The 26624-nt window shown below is 39.5% G+C and overlaps 1 protein-coding gene across 10 annotated transcripts in view; it reads left to right on the forward strand.

The window, feature by feature from the left end:
- BAIAP2 (BAR/IMD domain containing adaptor protein 2) overlaps nt 1–26624 on the forward strand; it is a 137689-nt gene that overhangs the window by 61475 nt on the left and 49590 nt on the right. For all 10 annotated transcript variants that reach the window (XM_060764298.2, XM_060764291.2, XM_060764289.2 and 7 more), the window contains 3 exons: nt 17437–17498; nt 19121–19192; nt 21177–21314. In XM_060764298.2, coding sequence (XP_060620281.1) covers nt 17437–17498; nt 19121–19192; nt 21177–21314 — 272 coding nt within the window. The remainder of the gene's footprint in view (nt 1–17436; nt 17499–19120; nt 19193–21176; nt 21315–26624) is intronic.

The raw sequence follows: 26624 nt of genomic DNA on the forward strand, positions 1-26624 counted from the left end.
AGAGTCCTTCCTCGGCAGGGAATGTCATTCATTGAGAGAAAGGACACATGCAGGCAACCCAGATTTTGGGGCATTGAAGAATGAATTAACATTGAAGCTTCTCTTGCTCCTTCCAGAGAATGTCCAAAGTAGATCTGAAGATTTTTAATATGCTGGTTACCATGCTGTAATGAGAGCACAGTGCCAGTGTGGTGTAGTCATTCTAATGATGAAACACATCCAAACAATTCCTTGTAAAATTATATACTGCCATTCAAATGGAGCTGCTGGTAATATGAACAGTGCCTAATAAAAAGTAATAGTATGCAAAGCATGTATAGAATTGGTATAGAAAACATGGTGCAATGGTTTAAATATTGGACTCCAATATTTAAATATTGGAGACCAGGGTTTGAAATTCTCCTGGCCACAGAAACCCATTGAGTGACTAAGATAAGTTGCACTTTCTCAGCCACAGAGGAAGGCAATGACAGTGTTGCCAAGAAAACCCAGTGCCTGATTCCCCTGAGGGTCATCATTAGTCAGAAACAACTGGGAAGCACACAGTAACAGCAACAACCAAATAGAATACAAGAATATCGATAAAAACAATGTGTTCCTTTGTTTACATTGTTTGAACAGCAACACATGTGTCTTCATTCAGTGTTAAAGCCTTATTGTATTGATTGTTCTGTGTCTATTACTTTCTTTGAGACAGATCATTTGAAAGTGCCATAGATATTGAAAAAAGTCTCCAAAATGCACTGATAATTGTGAACAGAAATTGTTACTCCATATTCCCATAAAGTGGCTTCATTAATATTCACTGCTTTCCTTTTAAAATGTAGTATCATTGTACCTCTGTGACCCAAAATAAACTATTAGCTATTGGTGCTTGTGACTGTTGGCTTCCAAGCTCCTATAAAAGACAGTCATTGTTTAGAGTTGTTATATAGAGATAGTATGTTTTATCTTTCTAAAGATGCAGAGGATGCAATTGCTGTCTCCCCAGTGAAGGAAAGGGGTGCATGTTTCGCTCCTCTGAGTCTTTTTCTGGATGAGCACTTGCTAATTCTGCTGCTGTTGTCTCATTTTGCCAAAATTAACTGCCTTTTCTGTACCTTAGGGAAGAGCCTCCTTAAGCAAAACTAAGAAATAGAAGCAAAATCTTATTTGTTTTCAAAACTGTGTGTACTAGATTTGATGGAGCCATCGTTTTCATTTCTAACGTACTCTTGCTTCTTTTTTGCTATCTTGACTCATTCTTGGGAAAGTTCCCATTCATATAATGGGCATATAGATGAACAGTTACTGTCTTCAGGTTTTATACCCCTGTCCACATGGCAATTGCTTGTACTTCTTGGCCAGTAAGTCTGTGTGCTTTTGAAATCCATCAGATTACAGAGTATACTATTAGAGAGATTAGAGAGTAAAGAGTGTATTATTTTAGTCTTTAGATTACTAGGAAGAGCTCTGAAATTGGATTGGACCAGTTTCTGTATTTCAGTTGCCTGACATGCTGTAAGGTTGCAAATGACGTTTTCCTACCATGAAGATGGCAGCGGCAGTAATCTTTCTGCCTGCTTTAATTTCCAAAGGCTTTTAAGGAATTTGAAGGCATTGGGATGTGGCTGTTTAACTGATGAGTTCCACTAAGTAAAAAAGGAAGAAGATTCTTCAGCCTGGAGTACCAACTGGAAGTTTTAACAGAGATTCGTGTCCCATGAGAGATGCCATAAAAATCGCAAGACGTAAGAGATGCCACTGTGACTGAGACAGAGTCAGACAGTAATGTCAGGTTAACTCATTTGAAATGTGGTGCTGGAGAAGTGTTCTGCGGGTATCGTGGACTGGTAAAAAGACAACAAATGTATCCTCGAGCAAATTAAGCCTGAATTCTCTTTACAAGTCAATATGGATAAACTGAAACTGTCGTACTTTGACCATATCACAAGAAGAGATAACTCACTAGAAAGATCAATAGTGCTTTGGAAGATAGAAGGTGATATGAAAATGGGAAGACCACATTCCAGAAGGATAGACTCAATGAATACAAATCGCAGACCTGAGCAGGGCTGTTAATGAGAGGGTGATTTGGAGGTATCTCAGTCATAAGTGTTGCCATAAGTCAAAATCAACTTGATGCCAGTTAACATCCTGTTGAATCTAGTCCCAAGCTTTCTTGATCCAGAAATATGATAGTAAATGTTAGTGTGCCAGACTTGTCCCATCATTCTAGATCAGGCCTCTTCAACCTGTAGTCCTCCTGCTATTTGGGCCTCCAACTCCCAGAAGCCTTTGCCAGCTTGTTAAATGGCCAAGAATTCTGGGAGCTGAAGTCCAAAACACCCAGAGGGCCAAAGGTTGAAGAGGCCTATTTAGAGTTGTAAGAATGATTGCCAAGCCACAGTGGATATAGTTTTCTTGATAACGTTCTTCTCCAACCAGACAATAAATAACCCAAATTTTAAGAGTAAGCAAACCCTTTCTTTCCATTGCCCCTCAAAGACAGCATGCTGCCTGCACACTTGTTATTGTCATGTATTTTATCTCTTTTCTCCCTTCCATCCCAACCTCCTCTTTGGTTATGTGAAACAATCTTGATTGCAGGAGAGAGCTCAAGTTGTTGCGTACAGGTGCCTTTGTACATTTTTAGTTGGCATAATAAAGACATTACCCCACCATGGCTTGCACAATGTTAGGGCTTCAGAAATATCAAAATAGATGCTTGTGAACAAGTTTTATTAGGTGAAAGAGGCCTGGAGACCATCATGCTTCCTGTCTCAAACATTAACATGGGAAAATATTAACTTTGTTAATATATCATTCCCTTTAAAACTAGAGTTCCAAATAGTTGGGCCAAAAATAGTAATTTTTACTGGGGGTACCTGCAAAACTGAGCAAATGGCTTTATGAGAATGATCCAGATGGCTCAGCCTTTTATCTGAGCCAAATGTTGTGCGGGGGTGGGGGTGAGGCATTCATGAAATCAGGTGTGTTAAAGTAGAAATCATGAAAGAAGGTGACTAGTTTAACTGGGTAGTTGTCTTTCTCCATCTGGTGAGCCTAATTCCGGATGCAATATAAATGGTTCATCCCAAGAACAGAATAGCTGCCCTTAAACTGTAAACTCTTTGGTAGCAGAGGAATCCATGTTTCAAGTGAGAGACAAGGGTTATTAACCTTTATAAGGTACTCTAATGACATTATATACATGATAACTGTTTTTATGCTATCTGGAGGCAGTAACTACAAATACAAACGAGGAAAACGACTTCAGAAAATTCAATAGCATTTGGTATTACTGTTCATAGAACTCCAGAAGACCTTTTCTGCTTTTGCAGAAATGTTAATCATGTATCTAGCCTCTGTTTCTGAGCAACAAAGTGAAGCAAGAGAAATTATGGGCAAAAAGTGATAACGAATATTTTTTTCTGCAACTAGTATACATGTTCTGTTTTAGTTTCTGAGCCGGTTTCCCTTGAGAGAGATCCTTCTGTTAACATGCCGGTTTATGTGTGTTGCTGAGGGGGTGGACCCTGGCATAGTTCTTCTGGGGCTTGGGATTATTAGACAGAAACTGAAGGGATCTTTGGAACCAGCCATGATGATGTGCTTTCTCTGTCTCTGCCCTTCTCGGTGGCTCCTGCTGCTCTGGTGCAGCAGTTTTCTTCTGGCTGAATTCCACCAAAGCTCTGTACTCTTCTTTACCTGTTAATTAGTTCTTTGACCTGAAAAGAAATCACTCCCTTTCCCTTGTGTAAGTTGCCTTGGTAATTGTGCATTAGAGACTTGCTGATACACGCACCCGTCTTTTGACATCTCTTTCTGGAGGAGAACAAACGTACAGAATCAGAGAGCTGTTTTTGATACACAGATCTTCTAAAACGTGAGGTTGTAAAGAATGTAATCCAGTCACCTCTTTGTTTAAAGTGCTGTGTGTAGCAGTGCATGCCTGAACAGGTGCACACATGAATATCCCCACTTTGATTTATCTGCAAATGTAGTTGGGAAAGCTTTGAGCTAATCAGCTATTCCGTTTAATAGTTTCAATCTTTTTAGGAGTGGGTAGAACTAAAGATGTCCAGCAAACATTTGTCCCCTCCCTCCTCTGCCTTGGCTACAGAAATCTATTGGGCGATTTTGGACAAGTCAAACTTTTTGTCTTAATACCTCTGAACAGATCATGCCCAAGAAAACACTATGACAGGTTTGTATTAGTGTCAAAAGAAGTTGTAAATGCATTGAAGGCACACAACAACAACAACAGAGTCTTACAACATTTTTTCAGCCGGAACTCCCACTTAATTCAATGAGACATAATCCTTGGAGGTGTATGTACAAGATTGCAGTCTAAGGCTATTATTATTTAAAATGGATTAAACTTTAGGCAGGTGATTGAATAATTAAATAATTGATTAGCATACTTTTAGCAAGTCCCTGACATATATAAACCCTTTCCTGTTATATGGCGGAGAGGGGGTGGCTGCATTTTGTTAGCTTGGAGGCCACACGTGCTGCAAATAAAATACTGCTGTTAGGAAAAATCTCACTGGTCCCAATTTGGATTTGTCAAGATTGTAATGTTACCTTTAAGGATGAGATATGTATGTAAATAAAGAACATCATTGAAGAGGCTGCCTTCCTCCTACCTGCTGGCAATGCAATACTCTACTAAAGCTTATTTTCACCTCTAACAAAAAAGGAGACATCTTTTCCCCAGGGAGGCATGGAAGTATGTTGCGGATCCACCACTGTGTGCTTACCAAAAACATTTATTTCCATCTCTTGAGTGTTTTGACCACAACAGCAGTTTGTTTATTTTCTTCTTTCATGCACTCTGCGGCTGGTATTTGCTTAAGGTGCTAACACACTGAGCCATCCCTGTTCTCCACCTTTTATGCATTATGGAAGACTATGTGATCATCTGTGGTACAGACGTATGCACCTTTGAGTTCCCACGAAACTGCCTTTAGAATACAAGGCTATAAATAGTTTGGAATCTTGCTGGTCGGGATGCCATTTGAACACGATGTAATGGTGCATCTGTTTCTCTGTATCAGACTTATATTGCCTAACTCATACAGCTTGCTGAAGTGGCCCTTGGGGATGGAAAGACAGGGTGGGGAGCTGGATTGGTCTCAGACAGAAATTGAGAAGCTCTTTGATTCATTCATTTTCTCTCCCTCAAGCTTAAATTAGCGATGGCCAAAGCAAGCGCCTGAATGAGATTCTAGGATAAAATTGTGTTGAATCAGCACACTGAGTTTTATCCATCTGCCCAAATCTTCAGATTCCATTATCTTTATTGATATTGAGAATTGCCCAGAGGGTTTTAATTGCTTGTTTAAAATATAATTTATCTTCATGCTGGGTTACAGTAATTATAATATTTGAATCAATTTGTCTTTTTTGCGATTGCATTCACATTTCCAAAGTGCCAGAATAGTGTGGATTTGCTTAAAGGGTCTCTTCAGCTGTGAAACAGCTGATTGAGTGCCCACTGAAAACAAGTTTGAAAATTTGTAATTATGCTGGCTTGAAAAGCATCTTCATAAAAGCTAGATATTATATAGCAACTTTTCATACAACTTTTCCAGCCTTGACTTTTGTGTATCAGTTTTGTCCCTTTTCCACATCAGTTGCAGAAGTGTAAAAACCCAAATAGATTGAAAACACCAGATCTTGTCAGACCTTGGTTAGTGTTTGGCTAGGAGACTACCAACAAATACCAGGTTCTGTAGGATATGTTTCTGAGGAAAGAACTGTAAAAACCACCTCTGAGTATTCCTTGCTTAAGAAATCCCTGTGAAATTCAGGGAGTTACCAGACAAAAGATCTGGCTTAATCTTGAAAGTGAAGGTACTGTATAAACAGTAAGGTCAGGAAATTATTACTGTGAATACTCTTGAGAGACGTGGATCTGAAACTATTTCAGGCGACTGGTTTGGGTGTGGATAAAAGAATGGGCAGAAAACAATTGCACATTGCATTCAATTTGTAATGTCCGTGGCAAACCCCTTCTGAACAAATCTTACCAAGAAAACCCATTTGCCTTATGTTTGCCATTCGTTGGAAACCATATGAAGGCACACAACAATAAGAACTCTGTGATATATATTTTGTATTTTCTCTAGTGTTTTGCTAAGATGTGTGTTTGTGTGGGTTGAATTGCTTCATTAAAGGACCAGCTTTTATGGAGGGGAAGTGGAGGAGAGACTTTCCCTAGTTAATTTCTCTTGACTTTCCAGTAGAGAATTTAATCTTTATTAAACTATTGCCTGTTTCTTGCTTAATACTATGTTACTGGGAGTTTTGAAGATTTTCTTTCATCTTGGCACATTTAGTGCTCCTTTTGATCAGGAAGCTATTAATCATTGCTACTTGGGTGCTCTGAATAAACAAAGAATAAATGCTTCCTCAGTTGTAGAATGGCTCAGAAGTTGTCCTCAAGAATGTTTTGTTGAAGATTAGCCCCACCTGATTTTCATGTTTTGGTTTGTATTAAGTGATGGGCTGTTCAAATAATATTGCTTGTCATCTAGATTCATTGACACTTTATTAGGAAAAGATGACTGCTGTAATGATCTTTTGATTTAGACCAAAGACTGGCCTATTAAGTGTGATGAATGTGCATGACATCTAATGGTAAAAAGCACAACCTCTGAGGATGCCTGCCATAGATGCAGGTGAAATGCCAGGAGAAAATGCTTTTGGAACATGGCCATACAGCCTGCAAAACCACAACAAGCCAGTGATTCTGGCCATGAAAGCCTTTGACAATAGCACAATCCTTGTTTGGATTCCTTTTTATAAAAATGCTGCACTATTATTCCAAGTTCAAGATCTCTTAGTAAAGAAATGGCTTCATTTAGGAATCATTAATTATAAACTTTTCTGGCACTTTGTGGACAACTTGCTATCTGTCCGTTCTTTATTTTTATTTGTTTAGTTCTTCTGAGGCAGAAATTTGTTTCTACTTGGAGCATTTGAGTGATGGTAGGCTGCAAATCTTGATGCAGTTAGCAATACACATGCACACACAGCCCAACAGATCTGTTAAGCAGCTTCCTTGTTGCAGAAGTTTGACATGTGTAATGCCTTGTGCAAACTTTGGAAACTAACTTAACTTTTTCTTAATTACTGCCATATTCCAAAAGAGTTTTGAGCACATGAGCTACAGCTGCATACAACAGATGGTGATCTTAGAGCAGAGATGCTGCAGATGTTGACATCTGGAGATATAATTCACCTGGAAAGGAAGGGGGAGGGACTGCATTTGCTTGTCGCCTTGCAAAATTCCCTCTAGCCAGATGAGTTTCTTTCTGGCTACCTTTGCCAAACAAAGTGCTTTTCTACATAACCCACCTTTACTAATAAAACACAGATTTTTGTTTCTGGCTGTTAGATGTATCATGGCTGGTAGCAGTTCCTAACCAGTCAGCAACTTATTTTTAGAAACATTAAGTGGCCAGTACAGAGATGTTATTGAAAATGAGAGCCAGTACTTAGCGTACTAGTTTGATGGATATAATGTTTACAAAGAAACACAGATCTCTATAAAATAATTTGCATCTAAAGACTCCCCACACACAAAAGTCTACCAAACCTTGTAAATGTGTGTTTGATAGTCAGACTTGCAATGACTTTTCCATTTTTAAGTTTCAGCTGAAACCCTTCTGGCTTCTTACTCTGCATGGAAGAAATCACAGCCTGATGTGTGTGTGTGTGTTGTATAACATCTCTCCTCTATATAATTATTTGGAACATCTTAGCAATGGTGGTGACTGGAAAAACAGACCTAGATTTTCCACTTCCTTTTGCCGATATATGCTGAAAGCATTTATTTTATGGACAATCTTTTTACCACATTGAAAATAGAAACCTGGAAAAAAGATTTTCTGAACTTCTGGGATGTGTGTGAGAAGTTTTTGCCTCCTTTAAAAGTGTGTCTGTATTTAATGTTTTTGATAAACTAGATTTAAAAGGAATATTACTTTCAGACAGAATTATAAACCAGTGCTTGCAAGCTTGTTGGTTCTTCCTACTAACTTTGTAAATGGTTCATAAATCAGAGATGGTTTTCTTGAGCATCTTCTCCAACTGTGGCCTCTTTCTTTGTTCTTTACTTTACAAGTGTGAGTTTTAAAGCAGAGTTTTTTCTTGATTTGTGGTTCTAGTTTGCTTAGCTACTTGTGTTTGTAGGAGTTGCTTCATGTTGCAAGCACATCCTAGCCATCACACAAGCAAAAAACAACAACAACAACAAAAAACAAAACCCTGCAAAACTGAACCTACATTGATATTTTATTGGGACATCTAAAAGGAAAATGTTATTTCTTTTTTTGGCATGGTATGTTACCCTCTCTGATATAGAACCTTGGAAATCTGGTGAGATATGTTTTGCATCTTTCCATTGGCCTGATAATGACCTTATCACAGGATAGATTTTGGATTCTTACTTGTTTTTATGGTGGGGAGGGGGCAGTGCAGCTACTGCTCACATCGTTTTCTTAAAATTCAGAGTACATAATATGGTTGCGAGTGGGAGATCCTATTCTTGTGGATTTCAAATCATCAGCTGCTGATAAGTGTTTTTCAGAAGGTTTAAGCCCTCAATTATTATTATTATTATTATTATTATTATTATTATTATTATCTTTATTTATACCCCGCAAAATCTCCCGAAGGACTCGATGCGGCTTACAAAGGCCAAGGCTGCCAACAAACAACAACACACAAATATAACAGTAAAACTCATAAGCAAATAATAAAACATCAAGCAAGGACAATTAACATTAAAAAAACAATGACACATATAAGGTAAAGCAATGTAATTTAGCTTCAATTGATAGCCTTCCCTCACTCCAAGTACTGAACTTGCACCTGCAGCTTGAGAATGCAGAGACTTCTTTGAGAGATTTGTTGTACTTCTCCTTTATAGCGGCCAGAGACCTCATATAGGTAGAAGCAAGCTGCTTTTGGTGGAAAGGGGCATAGTTTGCAGTTTCAAAAGGAGGAATCCAGATTTTCATGCCTCTCATTTATTTCATTTGTTCCCACCAGCCTATGTACTGGTCTACACACACTTCCTAAAACATCTCATAGAAAAATACAGATCCCAAGACCACGGCATGCCCTCCCTTGGCATGCTATCTTGCTATCTTTGCTTGACGAAGAAGCCTGTGAAAACTTTGAAAACTGGCATGCTGTATTTTGTGCCAGGATGACTCTTCCAGATTCAGAAAATGGCTGGTGTATACCTTAACCTGGATTCAGGATGGCCCTCTTTCAAGGCCCTCGTCTTTTCTAGAGGAAAACAAAACTGAAGTCAATCCAGTACATTAAATAATACAGGAGTTGTTGAATTCATTTCCCAGCCAAGCTGATGTGACTTTGTTACTGGAGATATGTTGCTACATCTCCTTCTCTATGCAAAAATGGAATAAGTATTACCAGTGGATAAAACAGGGCTGCATTAAAAAAAAAAGATTTCCGCATAATTATTGCAGAATAAAACCTTTAGGTGAAGGTTATAATTTCTCCAGAATGTGCAGTTTCTAATCTTTATTCTTATAGTGGCTTTAAACTTTCCAGGAAAATATTCTGGCTTCAAAACCTGAAAATATATGAAGGTATTGTGATGTGTTGCATTTGTTGCCCATTGTTGCATTTTTCATGGAAGAAAGCACAACTAAGCTTTATAGCATCACTTTTTCTGTTTCTGAATACATGGTTGAGGGACTTCCATTTCTCTTCTGCATCTCAACCAGAGAGCAATTTCCTGTTGATTTTGTGACTTTAACCTTTTGCCCAAGCCTTTCTTTTCATGCAAGAAACCATATACTGCAGATGTTAAATGTAATTGCAAAAGGTGACTGGCAGAGTTAACAACATCTCTGATATGTTCAGGACCTGTAAGCAGCTGTAAGAGTTACAGCTTCATTCCTTGCGTGGAAAACACTTCTGTTTATGTGCTGTCAGGCATTGCAATGGGAATTCATAAAATGGCACAGGAAGTCTGATAGACACTTGCTTCAGGTAAGGAGTCAGAATTCTTAAAGTGAATTTGGGGAAGGAGGCATCTTTCACAGGTTCGAGTGCTAAAAAGATAGTGGCTTTTCTAAATAATAAAAAATTAAATTGGTGTTTTCAGTAATAAACCTATTCATAGTGAAAGTTCCAATCTCATTTCCCTTGGAATCATAGAATCATAGAGTTGGAAGAGATCCAGTCCAACCCCCGGCCAAGAAGCAGGAAAATTGTCTTCAAAGCACCCCCGACAGATGGCCATCCAGCCTCTATTTAAAAGCCTCCAAAGAAGGAGTGTCCACCACACTCCAGGGCAGAGAGTTCCACTGCTGAACAGCTCTCACAGTCAGGAAGTTGTTCCTAATGTTCAGGTGAACTCTCCTTTCCTGTAGTTTGAAGCCATTGTTCTGTGTCCTAGTCTTCAGGGCAGCAGAAAACAAACCCTAAGACACAGATAAATTTCTTATCTTAATTATATAGAAAATGCTTCTTGTCTATTGTAATGATTGCAATATAATAAAAATACATTGCTTCAGAATCTGTCTTACCAGATTCTCGTTGTTCTGTTTGAATGGAACAAAATTCTGCAAAATAAAGAAAAAAATGATAATCAAATTGATGCGAACACATCTCCATTAGTCTGTTCCTTGCCTAATCCAATTGTGGTGGTCATCTTCTTTGCCCCTGCTACTGATAAAACGTTTTCTAATAATTTTTAGAATAACACATTATGAAAGCTCTTCCGATTCTGACCAGTCACTGTTCATGCTGAACCCCTGTAGTGTTTGTGTTGTCGATTTTTGATTGAGAAAATGAAAATTTTGAAGCTATAGAGTGTCTTTGTAGTGACTAATCTGATTTCTTATATTTACTAACTAGTATTTCATTTCCCATATTTCTTGATGTCTGGGCACATGTTCTAATGATCTGACCTCAACACATCATCGTGGATATATATATATATATATATATATATATATATCCCTATTAATTTTGTTACATTAATTGGGCAGCTTGATTTATACATTGTATACATACTCATATCTTGTTTCAGTTTTTGTCCGAGATGTAGGTATTTGGATTCATTTCATAAATTATTCCTGAACTAGTAATCTTGCTATAAGTGTATTTGATCAGATTCCTATAAATCTGTGCAACTGCTCCTTTCCTAAAACATTTTAAATCTATACATCATGATCTATAAAGTACTGGACCACCTAGTAAGGGTTTAGTACAAGTTACATATGAACTAGAAACTTGCCAGCCTACTCAAATCTCTGTGATACTTCAGTAGAAGCAGGGAATGGTAGTTGCTGACAGTCTATGGTCTTCAGAAAGTGCTTGAATAAAAGGAAGGGGAAAGTTTCTATCCACCTGTTGCAATAATTCCTTATGCTCATGAATAATTTTCCTTGAAACTGACAGCATAACGGAATGACTGTTTTCTTATATCCTTGGCAGGAAGCTCTGGAAAATCTATCCATTTAATGCCAAATCTATAAGGCATATTCCAAAGGTGAACATCTTCAGCTTTACTGCTCTTCCACAGACTCCCCCCCCCCCCCCAAGTGTGTGTTTGTGTCATCCATTTACCTGTCAACTTATAGTGACTCTGAATATTTTAAAGAGTTTTTTTTAGTAAGACATATTTATAAGTTGTTTTGCCAGTTTCTACATCAGACACCCCATGTTTTCATTGGCAGTTTCCCATCCTAGTACTAACCAGGCTGATCCTGCTTAGCTTCCCAGTTCAGATAGGATTTTGTGCTTAGTCTCACCTCTAAAAGAGACATCATTTCAATAGTGACTGAATTACTTGGAAGTTGTGCCTGACTCAGACTTCCTTTATTAGCTCTGATGGAATCACAACTAGAGTGGAATGGTTTCAGGGTCTGAGGCTAGACTAGGCCTACAACATCAGCTGCATCGAGTACTTCCTATCAATAACAATAATAAAACTATCGGGCTTGCAAAACTGTATGGTACATTTCCATAATAGGGCACTTTATGTAGTTAGTGAAATTTTTACAATCCCCTGTGCAGCTACTATAATCAAAAGTTGTAGATACTCATTCTAAAGACAAGATTATCCAGCGTTTCATCCCTGAAGTACTTATCCAATTTTCTTGTTCATACACTGCAGACTATTCTTCGTATCCTGGTAGCTAGCAAATACTGCCATGATGGGGGGCTCTAGGAGATAAGACGGGGAAAAGGAAATAACTAGTTAAAACTGATGTTAACAATTAAATTGGAAATTATCTAATGAATTTTAATTATAGATTTTTTCAATATATACATATATGTTTAATTCTAGAATTTAGTTAAGTAAATTAGGCACAATGCTAAAGAGTCAATTTTTCCCATTTTCCAGCTGGTTATATACCTAAAGTTTAGTTTAAATGGCAACGGGACATACACTTAATGGCCCCGTCTATAAATGTAATTAATTTTGAGGTTTTAGCTTACCAGTGCTAGGCTGAACACGTTACTCATCTTTTTTGAGTATTCCTATCTCTAGGGAGAGGCATAATGACATTTAAAGAAGAGGTTCTGCTCCCCAATCCCCACCCCCCACCCCCAGTTCAAATTTTTATCTTATCCTAATGCTGTTTGAAAATCAGAAACATAGCACAGGTTGCCTAAATCAGTATTATGTGCTTTACTATACAGACAAACCTCACTTAATAAAACCTCTGACAAAGAAGCTCTTTTCAAAGCTATTCCCTACCTGCCTAGTCCCCTTTTGTTAATTGGCTAGCTGAAGTATTTTTAGCACCTTTAGCACTGGGTTGGGGTGAAGAAGAGGTTAAAAACACAGACTTTCAGTGTCAAATTGCAGCAGTGGGTTAGAATCAATAATGTAATAGAGCTTAGGTTAGAAAAAAGCAGAACTCAGTTGATCCTACTGTCTGCCTACAACAGGCAAGGCAAACAGCAGCTGCTTTCTGAATATCGTAAACAGCAACATGGGGAGAAAAGGGAAGAACAGATAAAGTTGCCTCACTATTTAACCCTAGCCTGTATTTGAAAACAACAGCTAAAGTAGATTTTTAGCTTGGCCACCAAAATAAAAATCATAGGAAAAGTGAGGCTTGATGAAATAAAAGTTTGTTCCATGGCTGGGTGCTTAACTCAAACCACTCTTATTGCAAATCACATTTCTCATTGAAATGCATTGAAATGCTATTAATCATTTCCAGGCCTCCGAACCCCCCCCCCCCAAATGTTTGTTATGTGTTTTTAAATAAGAAAACACTCTTTATAAGTCACAAATGATGTATAAATGCACATTCACAAGAAACAACAAAAAAGAAAGATCAACTTTAAAATGGTAGAAGCACAAATTTGTGGCAAGGAAGCACAAAGTGAAGAGGCAGAAGCATAATTTTCTTCATACTGTACTCATTCCAGCCTTCCTCCCTCTCTTGCTCTTTTCATGAAGGCAAACATACCAGGAATAAAAACCACACAAAATCAACTAACCAAAGTGCCTCAAAATGTACAAGAGCAAAGTGGACAGCAATCTCCCAAAACAGACAAATGCATGAGGCACAAGGCACAGAGGTCCTTAAAGCGCTGTAGTGTGCCCTCTGACACTAGCTCTTAACTCCAAATGCTGCTCTTATGCCAAAGCAAAACCAGGGCGGAGCAGAGCAATGGTTCTTAACTTAAAACACTCTTAAGTTTGGCTGTTCTTAAGTTGAAGATCCACTGTATTGTATTAATGTCAGCCACAGTTTCAGCCAGTGGTTTGGGCAAGTCAAATACTTTCTAATCATTACTTGCCCACAACAAATAAAAAAGCAAACATAGCTTGTTTTCTCATGAGAGTGTGCCAAATCTCAATATGATGAAAGTTACTGGAGAGATATACATGGGGAAAGAATGCTTGTGACCGAATTTGTTGTGGTGATGTACATAAAGATATTGGTAGCAGCAGTGTGTGTGTGTGTGAGAGAGAGAGAGAGGGAGAGGGAGATTGCCCTTCAACTATGACTTTCTTTAATCAACAACACGGTGTGGGGATGACTAGTGGGTAATTAAAACAGAAAAAGAGTAGCATAAGACATTCATTAGGAGTAGAACCTTTTTAAAAAGGTCATGAGTATTATTTGCATTCTCAAAAAACTAATCTTCAGGTTTGTTATTAATGAAAACAATAAAAAGGCATGGGTCAGCGGGGGAGAGAATGTATTTCAGTAGAAATAATGAAAAACACTAACATTGCAAATTGTGATAAAGTTGGTAAAGTTTATTGTAGAATAAGTTGCACCATGGCTAGTATAAAAGGATCACTGGTGGACTCTCCCACTGAAAGTATTAAAAAGCAGCAGTTATTCCGATGTATATGTCACACTAATTGGGACACATGGGACCTTTTTAGATGGCGCACTTTAATTAATCTCCAGCTTTTCCAATATAAGCGATGCTATGTTTTCTTCTTTCTTTCCTCCTCTTTGTTAAAAGGAAACTGTGTTCCAATTAGTGCTAGAGAAAGAACAATAAAATAATTGCTGGGCTATATATTTTCTAAGAGAAAGTAGCCATTGCTTCTCCGTCCTGTCATGCCTTGGGCCTCCTGCAATCTCTCTACTAGCCTAAACTAATTAAGTCTGTATAACAACTTCTCTATTCCATCTTAAATCTGTTGTTACAGGGAGGCATAACATTTTCATTTACTCCCCATCTATCCCTGCCTCTTTGGTTTTGCTTATATTCAGGCTGAAGAAAGATTTTTCATCAACTCAGATGCTTGCTCATGGTGCTGTGATATTTAGTTGGCCCTAAGAAAGATATTATGCCAATGTTTGGGATTTCTTGTCATATACGGAGTTTAGTAAGCAACTGCAACCAAAAATATTGGACCTGAAAATATTCTGATTGCAGATGTGAATAGGTATATACTGAAGACAGACTAGTACTGCTGAACAGTCAGCTGGTGTGAAATATGCTGTATAGTTCAAACACTTTATCTACAGGATCAGTATCTGTGATTTCATTTCCCTGTATCTGACAACAGATTTCTTCTTTAGACATTATCTAGGTCAGGGGTCGGGAACCTTCGGCCCTCCAGGTGTGGTGGACTTCAACTCCCACAATTCCTTGAGGCTCGGCATTCACCCCAAAGGCTTACCTTGGCCCAACGAGGTTTGTTTGGCTCTTTTTCATGGAGGACGGGCAGCAAAGGGGGAGAGACGAGCGTAACGTAGCTGTGCAGATGGCGAGGAAGGATGCGGAGCCCACAGACTGGCCTCGGAGGGAGAGAGCGGGCGGAAACCCCTGCGGGCAACGCGCCTCCTCACCGCTTCGGCCCTTAGCAACCGCCCCGCATGGACCCCCTCCCTAGCTATAGCCACTTTGAACTGCAGGTCACATGTTACTAGCAAGCCTATTTCTAGTGCCACAGAACTTTCTTGTGCCCCTCTCCCCCAAAATGCATGGCAGCACACTACAGGGCCTGGCCATGCCCCTCTGTATAAGTGTGGCATTCCCCCCCCCCCCCATTTTGTCCAAGAGGACAACAACATTCCCTGTCTCTGTAAACAGCTCAGAGCCCTTTCCCTCCAGCCTTCGCCTTCCCTTTTCCCCCCGACAAGCTCTGCATGACGTCACTCAGCTGGCGTCGTTGCTAGGGAGGGGGTCCATGCGGGGCGGTTGCTAAGGGCCGAAGCGGCGAGGAGGCGCATTGCCCACAGGGGTTTCCGCCCGCTCTCTCCCTCCAAGGCCAGTCTGTGGGCTCCGCATCCTTCCTCGCCATCTGCACAGCTACGTTACACTCATCTCTCCCCCTTTGCTGCCCGTCCTCCATGAAAAAGAGCCAAACAAACCTCGTTGGGCCAAGGTAAGCCTTTGGGGCGAATGCCGAGCCTCAAGGAATTGTGGGAGTTGAAGTCCACCACACCTGGAGGGCCGAAGGTTCCCCATGCCTGATCTAGGTCCTTCAGGAGATTTTGTGGCATGCTTCTAAAAGACGTTGACCATAGAGTTGTGCTGGAGGACATAGTGATGCCAAGCGTAGTATCTCTCTCTAGGCATTTCCTGGATCCTCTAGTATGACTATATCGAAGCAATTCATTCAATATGTTTTATAGTAACCCACTGCCCACATACCCATGCAACATCCTGGAATGTGTTCACCATAGCTCGTGCATGTCATACTGTGTATTGTATTATATATGGTTTGGCGATGCGAAGGACTGGACTTTATTGAGCTACGTTTTTAAAGCTGTAGACATAAGTTCCTTATGTTTACTCTGGAAGTGGTCGTAATATTTTCTTCACTCCTAAGTCCCATACTGGGGAATTCAATAAAGATTGCCCAGTTAGGGACCCCCAGGGAAGAAAATACTTTGTAGAACACCGAAGTCCACTTATTGTCTGTACTAGGACATGGCATGATACTTAGCCATTTTTGTTGTATTCTTTGAGCGATATCCAGGACTGATCAAGAGGCAGTCCCTAGGACATCCCAGGGCAGGCACTCTTCATTTTGAAAACCACTATATCAGTGGTTCTCAGTCTGTGGGCCCCCAGGTGTTTTGGCCTACAACTCCCAGAAATCCCAGCCAGTTTACTGGCTGTTAAAATTTCTGGGAGGTGAAGGCCAAATAAATAATAATAATAATAATAATAATAATAATAATAATAAACCTTTATTTGTACCCCACTACCATCTCCTGAAGGACTCAGTGCGGCTTACAAGAGGCCAAGCCCAAATACAATAGTAAAAACAACAGCAACAACAAACAGCAAAATAACTCAGAAAACAAAGCAATAACATTGACAACATGCAATGACACAATTAAAAACAATGGCAGGGCCAAATGTAATAATTAAAATTAAAAGTGCTGGGCATGACCAGGTGGAGTGTTTTGGAGGGGGGTGGGCATGCAGATATCCTAGATCTCTGATCCAAAACATCCGGGGACCCACAGGTTGAGAACCACTACACCCTTTTTTCCCATGGAGGCCTCGTAAGGAGACACTGCAGTCTTTAAACGCCTGCCATTGTGCGATTCTTGGGTCACTGCGATGCCCAGGGAAGACCGAGCCACATGGAAATCCAACTATTTCCTCAAGATCATCCAACGGTTGGATGATTATCCAACCCTTGGGTGATTGTCCTACTAATGTGTGTGTGCTTGCGGAATGATTGTCTGCTCTTGGAACCACACTTGCACAACCTCTGAGAAAGTGCAATGATTTTTTAATGATTTTAAGATTGTGACTTGTCTTAATTGAGCTCCTGAATCAAATGCTTCTTCCTGAGCTTTCAGAAAAAATACAATTATTAATCTAAAGAAAGAGTATGTGTTTGTATTTTGGTAGAGTGGGAAGTGAAGGTTGATACAGAAAAGTCTTTCATATGTCTTCTCTGTTTCCCTCCCCTGCTTTTGTCTCTTCCCTCCCTTTCTTTCCTAGGGGATGTACTTTTCCAGATGGCTGAAGTCCACAGACAGATTCAGAATCAATTAGAAGAGATGGTAAGCACTTTGCTTCCTGTTGACATGTCCTTTTTGCAAAGGCTGGCCAAGGGGCAGCTTGCACTCTGTTTGGTAGATGTGGATGTAAAATACATCTGTCACAGAATAGTTGCCAACTCTTTGAATAAGAATGAGGATCTTTGAAGAAGTCAGGAGCCAGACAAAATCATAAATCATATGCTCACCTCAAAAAAAAAATCCAGGAAAATAACTGAAGTTGCAAATAAAAACAGATCTTGGACCATGTTTCATGCTTCGCCAATTGGTTTCATACACTGTCAGGGCCAAATAAAGCTCTTTGTTGTTCCAGTGAGGTGACCTGTCTTTATTGGGGAGGGGTTTACACTTGAATTTTTTGGGTGTGTGTGTGTATATATATATATTTGCTATAAGCCTTGTTAAGTAGCTATCTTAGCTATAGGGCATTGTGGAAAAGGCCATTAATTTGTTGTGTATATGTATAAATATCACACTTCTTTCATTTATATACAGAGACAGACAAATAGAAAAGAACTGTTAGTATAAATGTTTAAAAAATGCATTAAGGACATTCTTATTAAGGACAAACAGAACTGTTATATTAAGCTACAAGGTCTTTGCAAACCTTTGTTTACCAAGGAAAAGAGCACCCAGGACATTCATGGTTTCTGAGCACTTATGTAAAATGCTTATTAATATCACAGGAATCTGACCTCTTTAATATATAGATGATTATTAGAGCAATCTTTACAGCTAATCTCTGGGGCTGAGAATGGTTTGGGAGTTAGATTTGCGTAGCCCTGGTGGTGCAGCAGGTTTAACCACTGAGCTGCTAAACTTGCTGACCAAAAGGTTGGCGGTTCGAATCCAGGGAACAAAGTGAGCTCCTTCTGTTAGCCCCAGCTTCTGCCAAACTAGCAGTTTGAAAATATGCAAATGTAAGTAGATCAATAGGTACTGCTCTGGCAAGAAGGTGTATTTTATTTATTTATTTATTTACTTTATTTGTATACCGCTCCTCTCAGCCCTTAGGCGACTCGGAGCAGTTAACAGCAACAGTTTCAGTATACAAAGTAACGGCGCTCTGTCCAGTCATGCTGACTACATGACCTTGGATGTGTCTATGGACAATTCCGGCTCTTTGGCTTAGGAATGGAGATGAGCACCACCCCTCAGAGTCGGAAACGATTAGACTTAATGTGAGGGGAAACCTTTACCTTTTATTGCAACCAAATCTGAAAAGCTCTGTGTTAAAACAAATGCATCCCACTCTCTCATAACTCTGTCTACAGGCCAGGTGATAGGTGTTGATGGGAAAGGTCGAGGCCTCTGTTCTCCCCTCTTAAGGGTCTCTATCTTGACCTTGGCCTTTAAACAGAGGATTATAAAATAAGGCTAACCATTTATTGCCCATTGATACCACTTATCTTCCCAGAGCTGACTCAGCTGTCTTAGAGTTTCTTTGACCTACTTAGTATTGCCCCCCCCCCCCCACTTACCAATATTCATTCTGTTTTGCTATTCCCATCTATTTCTAAAGATTCCTGGGGGTAGTATCTTTTCCCCTGTTCAGCCTTTTTGCATATTGCCCTGTTTGAAACTGGTAGTGATATTATGCTTCTTCCATTCTATTTGGTTTTCAGCTGAAGTCCTTTCACAACGAGCTGTTAACACAACTGGAACAGAAAGTAGAACTGGATTCACGATATCTAAGTGTAAGTAGCACATAGCTTATACTTCATATATAGTTAGCCATTCTGGATGTTTTTCTATTAGCACAGAAATTGAAGGGGTTCAACTTCTTGAAGCTGGGCTGAGTTTTGGTCTGATTCTGCAAAATTATTCTTAATTTCTTAAGAAAAGAGCATATTCAAAGATACTTAATTCAGAATGTTTATGCTGTATCAGTTAAATACTTCCTAAGTATGTCCAGGTTTTATAATCAAAATAACAGGGATTCTAGTGTGTTTAAAAAGGGGGGTGAGATTCTGGATAAGCTTGAAGTTGGTTTGTCATGGTGCTACATTTTGCAGTGTAGTTTAATGCTGTATTAAATACAGACTTGCTTGAAATGTGATAAAGTAAGAGGTAAGGGGCTGCATATATCACGTTTTTATATTAAGCATGTGCAAGTATTACTATAGTAAGCAAAACTTTCATATCTCCCTCTATCAATTGTGTTGTTATTTGTTTTATCTGATGTTTTAATTGGTTAAAGTGTTTTAGAAGCGTGTTTTAATTGTAATCTTGGGCGTGTCCCTTGTAAGCCGCCCCGAGTCCCCTAGGGGGGATGGTAGGTGGGGTATAAAAATGAAGTTATTATTACTATATTATTATCTCCAACCCAACCTTGCCATCCTGGGATATTCAGATAAATTTGTGAGGTTTAGGGAGCAGGAAGTACAAGCCCTTTGCTCTTCCTGTTTTTCATCCCATACTAATTCTATTTATGGTTGTATGACTTTGTTAAAAGGATGAATATGAATACCTTCTGAATTCAAAATAGTTGATGATGTTCTGTTAACCCAAATTCAACGCTTAACTGCATTTTTTCTTATTTGTAAAGGTGCATATTTAGACCATCTCTAGATAGGAAATCAGCTTAGGAGTCGCTCAATCTCAGTTGGGCTGTTCATAGTCAGTACAAAGCTCCAATATAAGAAGAGCCCTGTGGGATCAGATTTAGCATTTCACTTAGCAATCCAGCATTTTGTTTTCCACAGTGGCCAACAAAATTGCTGCAGGAAGCCCACAAACAGTGAATTCCAACATTTGATTATACTTTTGTGCATTACTTCCTTGATCTGTTTTGAATCTCCCAATGTTCAGCTTGGTGATCCTCGGGATTTCTAGTACTATCTGAGAAAAGTCAAAGTGGCTATAATATTGCTTGGAAGCTGAGATGGGATTTTTTTTTAATAGAAAAGGTTGAAAAAACATTTTGTTTCTATGTGTACACACACCTGTATCATTGTGCTAATAAGGTTTATCATCCTGGCATGCAAAATGCTAAAGTGGCCCCTATGTTATTACACTCTCTCAGATTCAGTTGGCATGTTTTAAAGACCCAAAGTGTGACAGTTTAATTTTATAGCTCAGCTAGAAAGCCTTGTTTGCTGTAATTAGTTGGAGAGAAAGGGACATATAGTAATTATAGGCTAGTGCCAATGTAGCATAGTTTCATCCAATCTTATATCCTTACTTTCCCTCGGTTTTTGCACCCATTTATTCCAAGGTGACAGTGGAGGTGGGGATAGTTCTTCTTTGACATTCCTCTCTCTCCGTTCAGTCTTTGAATTTACACTGGGTTTGTTGTCATTTTTAATCCCTTACCAGCTTCCAAACTCAACACGAGTTGTGTCCAGAAAATAAGGAGAAAGGCATCCCAAAGTCAGCTGTAGCCCCTGGAGGCATCTCAGCCCTTGCTGTGCTAAGGGTTTGACTCCATAGTATTCACAAGATTCTCTGAGCTGTTTCCTGTTCTCTAGTTGACTAGAAATGTGTTTTTTTCCACTTTCTCCCAGGGGAAGCCAGCCTTTTGTTTCAAAACATGCCCCCTGCAGCAGGTGTGAGGTCAGGACCTTCTTGCCTTTTAGGAAGGATGTAAACAGTGCTCCTTAGGAACAGGGGGATCTCTGCCCATCTCTTCAACATGCTGTTATTTCAGCTATTTATCATTCCCACCTCTTCCTTATCTAGGCTGCATTGAAAAAGTATCAGACTGAGCAAAGGAACAAAGGAGATTCGCTGGAGAAGTGTCAGGGTGAACTGAAAAAGCTTCGGAAGAAGAGCCAAGGGAGCAAGAACCCCCAGAAGTACTCTGAGAAGGAGCTGCAGGTAGGAATTGTTTTGCCTGGAAGGCCTCACGGTGAAGAGTTGGTTCTTGTTATTCTCACGGTTACTTAATACCAGCGAGACTTGTATGCTAATTTTAACTATGTGCGGTTTAAGTCGTTTTGAATCACCTTTGGGGGAGATAAAGTGGGGCATAATAATAATAATAGTAATAATAATAATAATAATAATAATAATAATGCAAAGACTCTGGGACAAGCCAATAAAGGTGGTCCCAGTGGTGATCGACACACTGGGTGCAGTGCCTAAAGACCTTGGCCAGCACTTAAACACAATTGGTGATGACGAAATTACCATCTGTGAGCTGCAAAAGGCCACCCTATTGGGATCTGCATGCGTTATTCGCTGATACATCACACAGTCCTAGACACTTGGGAAGTGTCTGACGTGTGATCCAATACAACAGACAGCAGAGTGAGCTTGTTTGCTGTGTACTAATCTTGTTGTGTTTCAAATAATAATGATGATAATAAGGCTGTGCTTGTATTTTGCTGGTCTGTTTCATTGGCATTGCCACTTCACATTTGAGAAACTGCTAATCAAATTACAAAAACCAATTTGTGTACTACTTTTTGTGCATTTATCTTTGAAGAAGAATAAAGCCTATTTGTTAGAGGGAGATGTGTGGTCATGGGGATGAAAAGTTGCAATCATGGCACACTTACCTGGAAATAAGTCATCCTGAACTCCTTGAGACTTGCTGTCAAATAAACATCCACAGAGTTTGATTTCACAGGTAGAAACCTAGGATAAGTCAACTTTATTCATTGTGAATATGTTTTACTCTTTCAGTTTCATTCAAACTCTAAGCTCTAGCCTGTTTTTAGGTTGATTGTAAAAAGCTACAGAACAAGAGCATAGCAGTTCAAAAATCTGCAATTGACTGAGATGCCTTGATAAATAAATTCATGTAAAGGCTGTCTCTTCCTCCAACATTATTTTGAATTGTTATGCCATCTATCTATCTAATGCAGATATGACTGTAGATACAAATCTGCTTGCACTGTCACTTATTTTTCAATTATTTCCATCCCAGTCAAATAAATAAATACTAATTTCCATATGCCAAAGGGGTTTTCTATTAGGCAAGACATATACCAGTGAGTACTGATTTCAAGCCTTGTGTTGTTTTCTAATCAGGTTTTGATTGTGTCCCCAGAGAATGAGGCCTGTGAGTCTCTAGGCAGACAATATCTGTTTCCTGATGGAAACAACAAAGCACCCTTGCTTGAGTCTCAGAGAAAGGAACTTGCGCACAATTTTTAAGGAACAGAAGACTACTAGGTCGAGAAAAATGATGGCAGAACTGCTAAAACAAGCAACAATATTGTGTTGCTTCTATGCAACGAGCAATTGTTTCTGTTAACCAGGAGATATGCAGAAAGAATGGCAGCCCTCGGGGTTAATAGGTGTAACTCCTTGGTTAATCTCTTTCCCCTCTGGTGGAGGTCAGGGACTGTTTCAATAGGTGCCCCGCCTGCTACAACACTGCAAGCACAGCAAGTCCTAACAAGAAGCTTTTAGGAATTCTATCAACATAGTCTGGCCTAAATAAATCTGTTTTGTTGGTTGCTGTGTTTTCTGCATGGCTATGAATTATAGCAGTTACTGCCATGGCAGCTGAAGTTACGAGCAAAACAAAAATTTTGCAGAGTATCAGGGATGGAGACCACACTGTTCTTTTCTCCAACCTTATTCCCCTCCAATCCAGAAACCTTTTGCTGAGTCACTACTGTTGTCTAAATCCATGTCTAAATCGGTTACTAGTGTAACATATTGTAAATGCATGCTACCTTGTCGCTAATTCCCACCACTAGTCAATTTGCAGTGTCCTGAGGGTTGTTGGATGAAACAGGCCGTCTTTTTGCTCCATCACACTATTTAAATAGGCATATCAGCACTGTATACTTTGACATGGTGAGTTGATTTGCACCAATTTCAAACACTTCCTGGCTTGATTTGCTGTGAGCAGCCACAACCAGTGTTTACTGGGGGTAAGGTAGTGTTACTAACCATGTTTTAATAATTGAAAGGATGATGGAGAGGGATCAAGCTTGTTTTCTGTTGCCCCAGAGATTGGGACATGGAACAATGGGTTCAAACAACAGGAAACGAGATTCCTCTTAAACATTATGAAGAACTTCCTGTTTGACAGCGGGAAAACTCTGTTTTCTTTGAAGTTCTTTGAAGGTTTTTCAACAGAGACGGGATGGCCATCTGTTGGGAGTGCTTTCATTGTGTGTCCCTGGATGGCAGAATGGGGTTGGACTGAATGGCCTGTTTGGGCTCTTCCAACTCTATGATTATATGGTTTTATTAAGGTGAAAACTGGAAAGGGCTCCTGATCCTTTAATGGTTGTGCAGAAGATGGATGTTGCTTACTACGTGACAAGGCTAACAGTTCTTCTTCTTCATCTTTGCTGAACTGGGCCTGGAGAACAACAGAGCCTAAGGTCTTTTGTATTTTTCTGGGTGTAACGAAGTAATTACCAGATATTTAAAATGAAGGCTTTGCTGGGGAACACTACATGTTTTAATTGGCTAAAAAACAATGAGTAATTTGCTCTTAATTGGCTCTGTGAGTTGAAAAGAACTGCTGATGGGAAACAGCAATGTTTATCAGCAACTGTCTCAGTCAGCCTTGAGCTGTTTGATGGCAACACTACAAAATCTGAAATAATAAGCATCTGAAGGTATTTTCCCATGAATTTTACAGTGCTAAATGGATTGAACTGTATGTACTCTTGTGAATATTTGACTTCTCACAAGTCTTATCAGTGGAAATGAAATTGATTTCCAAATGTTTTAATTATCCATTACATGCATTCAGTAGTTTGCATGAACATTATTGCTCAACATAGCTATCTGGTATTCACCTGAGCTTTTAAATCCCAACTGAACCTCTTCTTAAGTGTTAGCAGAAAGGTTTCTGACAGATCATGAGACTCCAGCATGACTGCTGCCAAAGTCTCATGACTTTGTCTGAAACACTCTGCTCCATTTACCTTGTAGTGTTCACACTTAGGTATACAAAAGCCTAAATGCAAATCTAGTGCTCCTCTGAAAAGTTTCCATTCTTTTCCTCCTTGTTTGCTTGCTTGCCTTGCATTCCTTTCACTATTACTTTCTGGTTTATGTGGATCTCTGTAGATGGTTGCAAACCACTTTGCCCTTTCATATTTTCTCTGTGGACTATGTCAGGCCAGAACATTAAGTCTCCCTTGTGCCACCCTGTGCTTGGGTTTGCTACCATCTGCACTCTGAGTGGATAAGGATTCAGCGTCAATTTCTCCAGAGTAGCTGTGTTCAGACCAGTTAAGCCCGAGGGCTTCGTCCAATGCAAGTGCATGGCAGGCAAACACTTCATGGGCAGTGCATTTGAAAGAAATACATTAGCTACAATGCTTATGTGTCTTTTGCATTCTGGTCAGTGACTTTCACATGCAGCCCTTTGTGGATGCTTTCCAAAAAGAAGACAGCGATCAGGCAGATGGATGGTTTGCTGCAAGCCATCAATGTGAGCAAAAGCCTAAACAAGGATGACTAGATTGACACTTGCAAATGCAGGTTGAGTATCCCTTATTCCAAAATTATCCATATGGGTGGCTAAGAGAGTGCCATCCTTGCTTTCTAATGAGGATTTATTTATCGTGTCATCAGCAACCATACCATTGTATTACATTTCTAACAGAACAAAACAAACAAACAAAACGAGGAGAAAATAAGGTTACTGCAGAATACATATAGTATCTAACATGGAGATTTTTCTTTTAAGAATGCATAACTTAGATGTTTTTGAATCAGCCTTCCATTGTTTAGTTAAAGCACACATTTTTATGTTTCTAGATTCTATATCCCAATATAATAAAGGAATGATACAGGTGATCCATTCTAAAATTCTCATTGTTCTGAACTTTAAAGCTTGCTAAATCTGTAGACTAAGGACAGCATATTCCATCCCGAATCCTTCTGATTCCACTCCTATTCCTGCAGCTTCAGTCTTTGTTTTGAACATAGAAAAGGTACATGAGAGGAAAGAATGTATCATATGCCCAGAATAAGGTTCTTTGCAGTTGCACAGATCCTTGACTCCTAAAATAGGAGTAATAGTTTTCCATAGTGGATTTGTTTAGTAATTTGTTTCCATGGTTTCCCCATTCCATTAGCTCCCATGTTTATTTAGGGCTGGAGGTCTTATCAAATGATAACACTTCCCCATGTTAACTGCTTGGTAAGTTGGTTGTATTAGCAATCCATGGCCAAGTGCGGAAGGTGTGATCTGGAGCTATCGAACCACCTCAGAGATAGCGCTCAGCTTTAAGGAACACTTTGCCTGCTGTGTTTAGTTCTCGAATTTTAAAATTTCTGCTCCAGGTGGAGTTACCTAAACAGCTTCCAAAAATTCATGACAGCTTTGCTGCATTTGATGTATTTCTTTGTAAGGCATCATAGTTGTATTTCTGAAAACATAATTTTCTATATGTGTTGGATGCATGTTTATCCTATATGTGTACTATAATTTGCTATATATGTTGGGTTCATAATTTCAAGGTGTAAATGAAACGTGTGGATGGGGTGGTGCTCATCTCCATTTCTAAGCCAAAGAGCCGGTGTTGTCCATAGGCATCTCCAAGGTCATGTGGCTGGCATGACTGCATGGAGGGCAATCTTGTTTTTTGTTTTTTTAAGTCAGATTCCCTACCCCTGGTTATGACAGCAACTCCATTGAGAGTGAGGAAGATGTTGTATTAATGAATCATCACAACTATCAGTATGATTCAGATCCTAAAAATGGGAAAGGATTAACCATTTTGCCCTTGTACAAGTAGCCAGGAAATGGCACCAGATCACTGAAGCAATGCATGCAGGGATCAGTCCTTACACCATGGTAACAAAATAAACCTGAAAATGGGGTGGAGAGGCAGCAACCACAAAAGAAGGCGAAGCCTATTAGTCAGCTGCACTGCTGCATTGTGTAACACTATAAGAAGTGGAATTGCAGGGTTTTCATTTTGGGACCTATTTCAGTGCTGAGGCTTTAAAAACACATCTGATTCACATGTGCTGCAACCTGTTGTGAAGCACAATGTGCCTGTTTTTGAGTTGCCATAACAAATCTTTCAGAGCTAGTAGGCCTGACCTGAAAAATGACTTTCATCTTTCAATAAACACATATCAAGCCTTACTGCTCAAAATAGTGGTCTGCAGATAGATGCTACTCCACTGTAGAGGGGAAATTGCTCGTCTGCTACAACAAATAGTTTGAGAGGCACTGATATAAAGGAAAGGAAA

Source organism: Anolis sagrei, chromosome 2, assembly GCF_037176765.1.
Source record: "Anolis sagrei isolate rAnoSag1 chromosome 2, rAnoSag1.mat, whole genome shotgun sequence".
Taxonomy (NCBI): Eukaryota; Metazoa; Chordata; class Lepidosauria; order Squamata; family Dactyloidae; genus Anolis; species Anolis sagrei.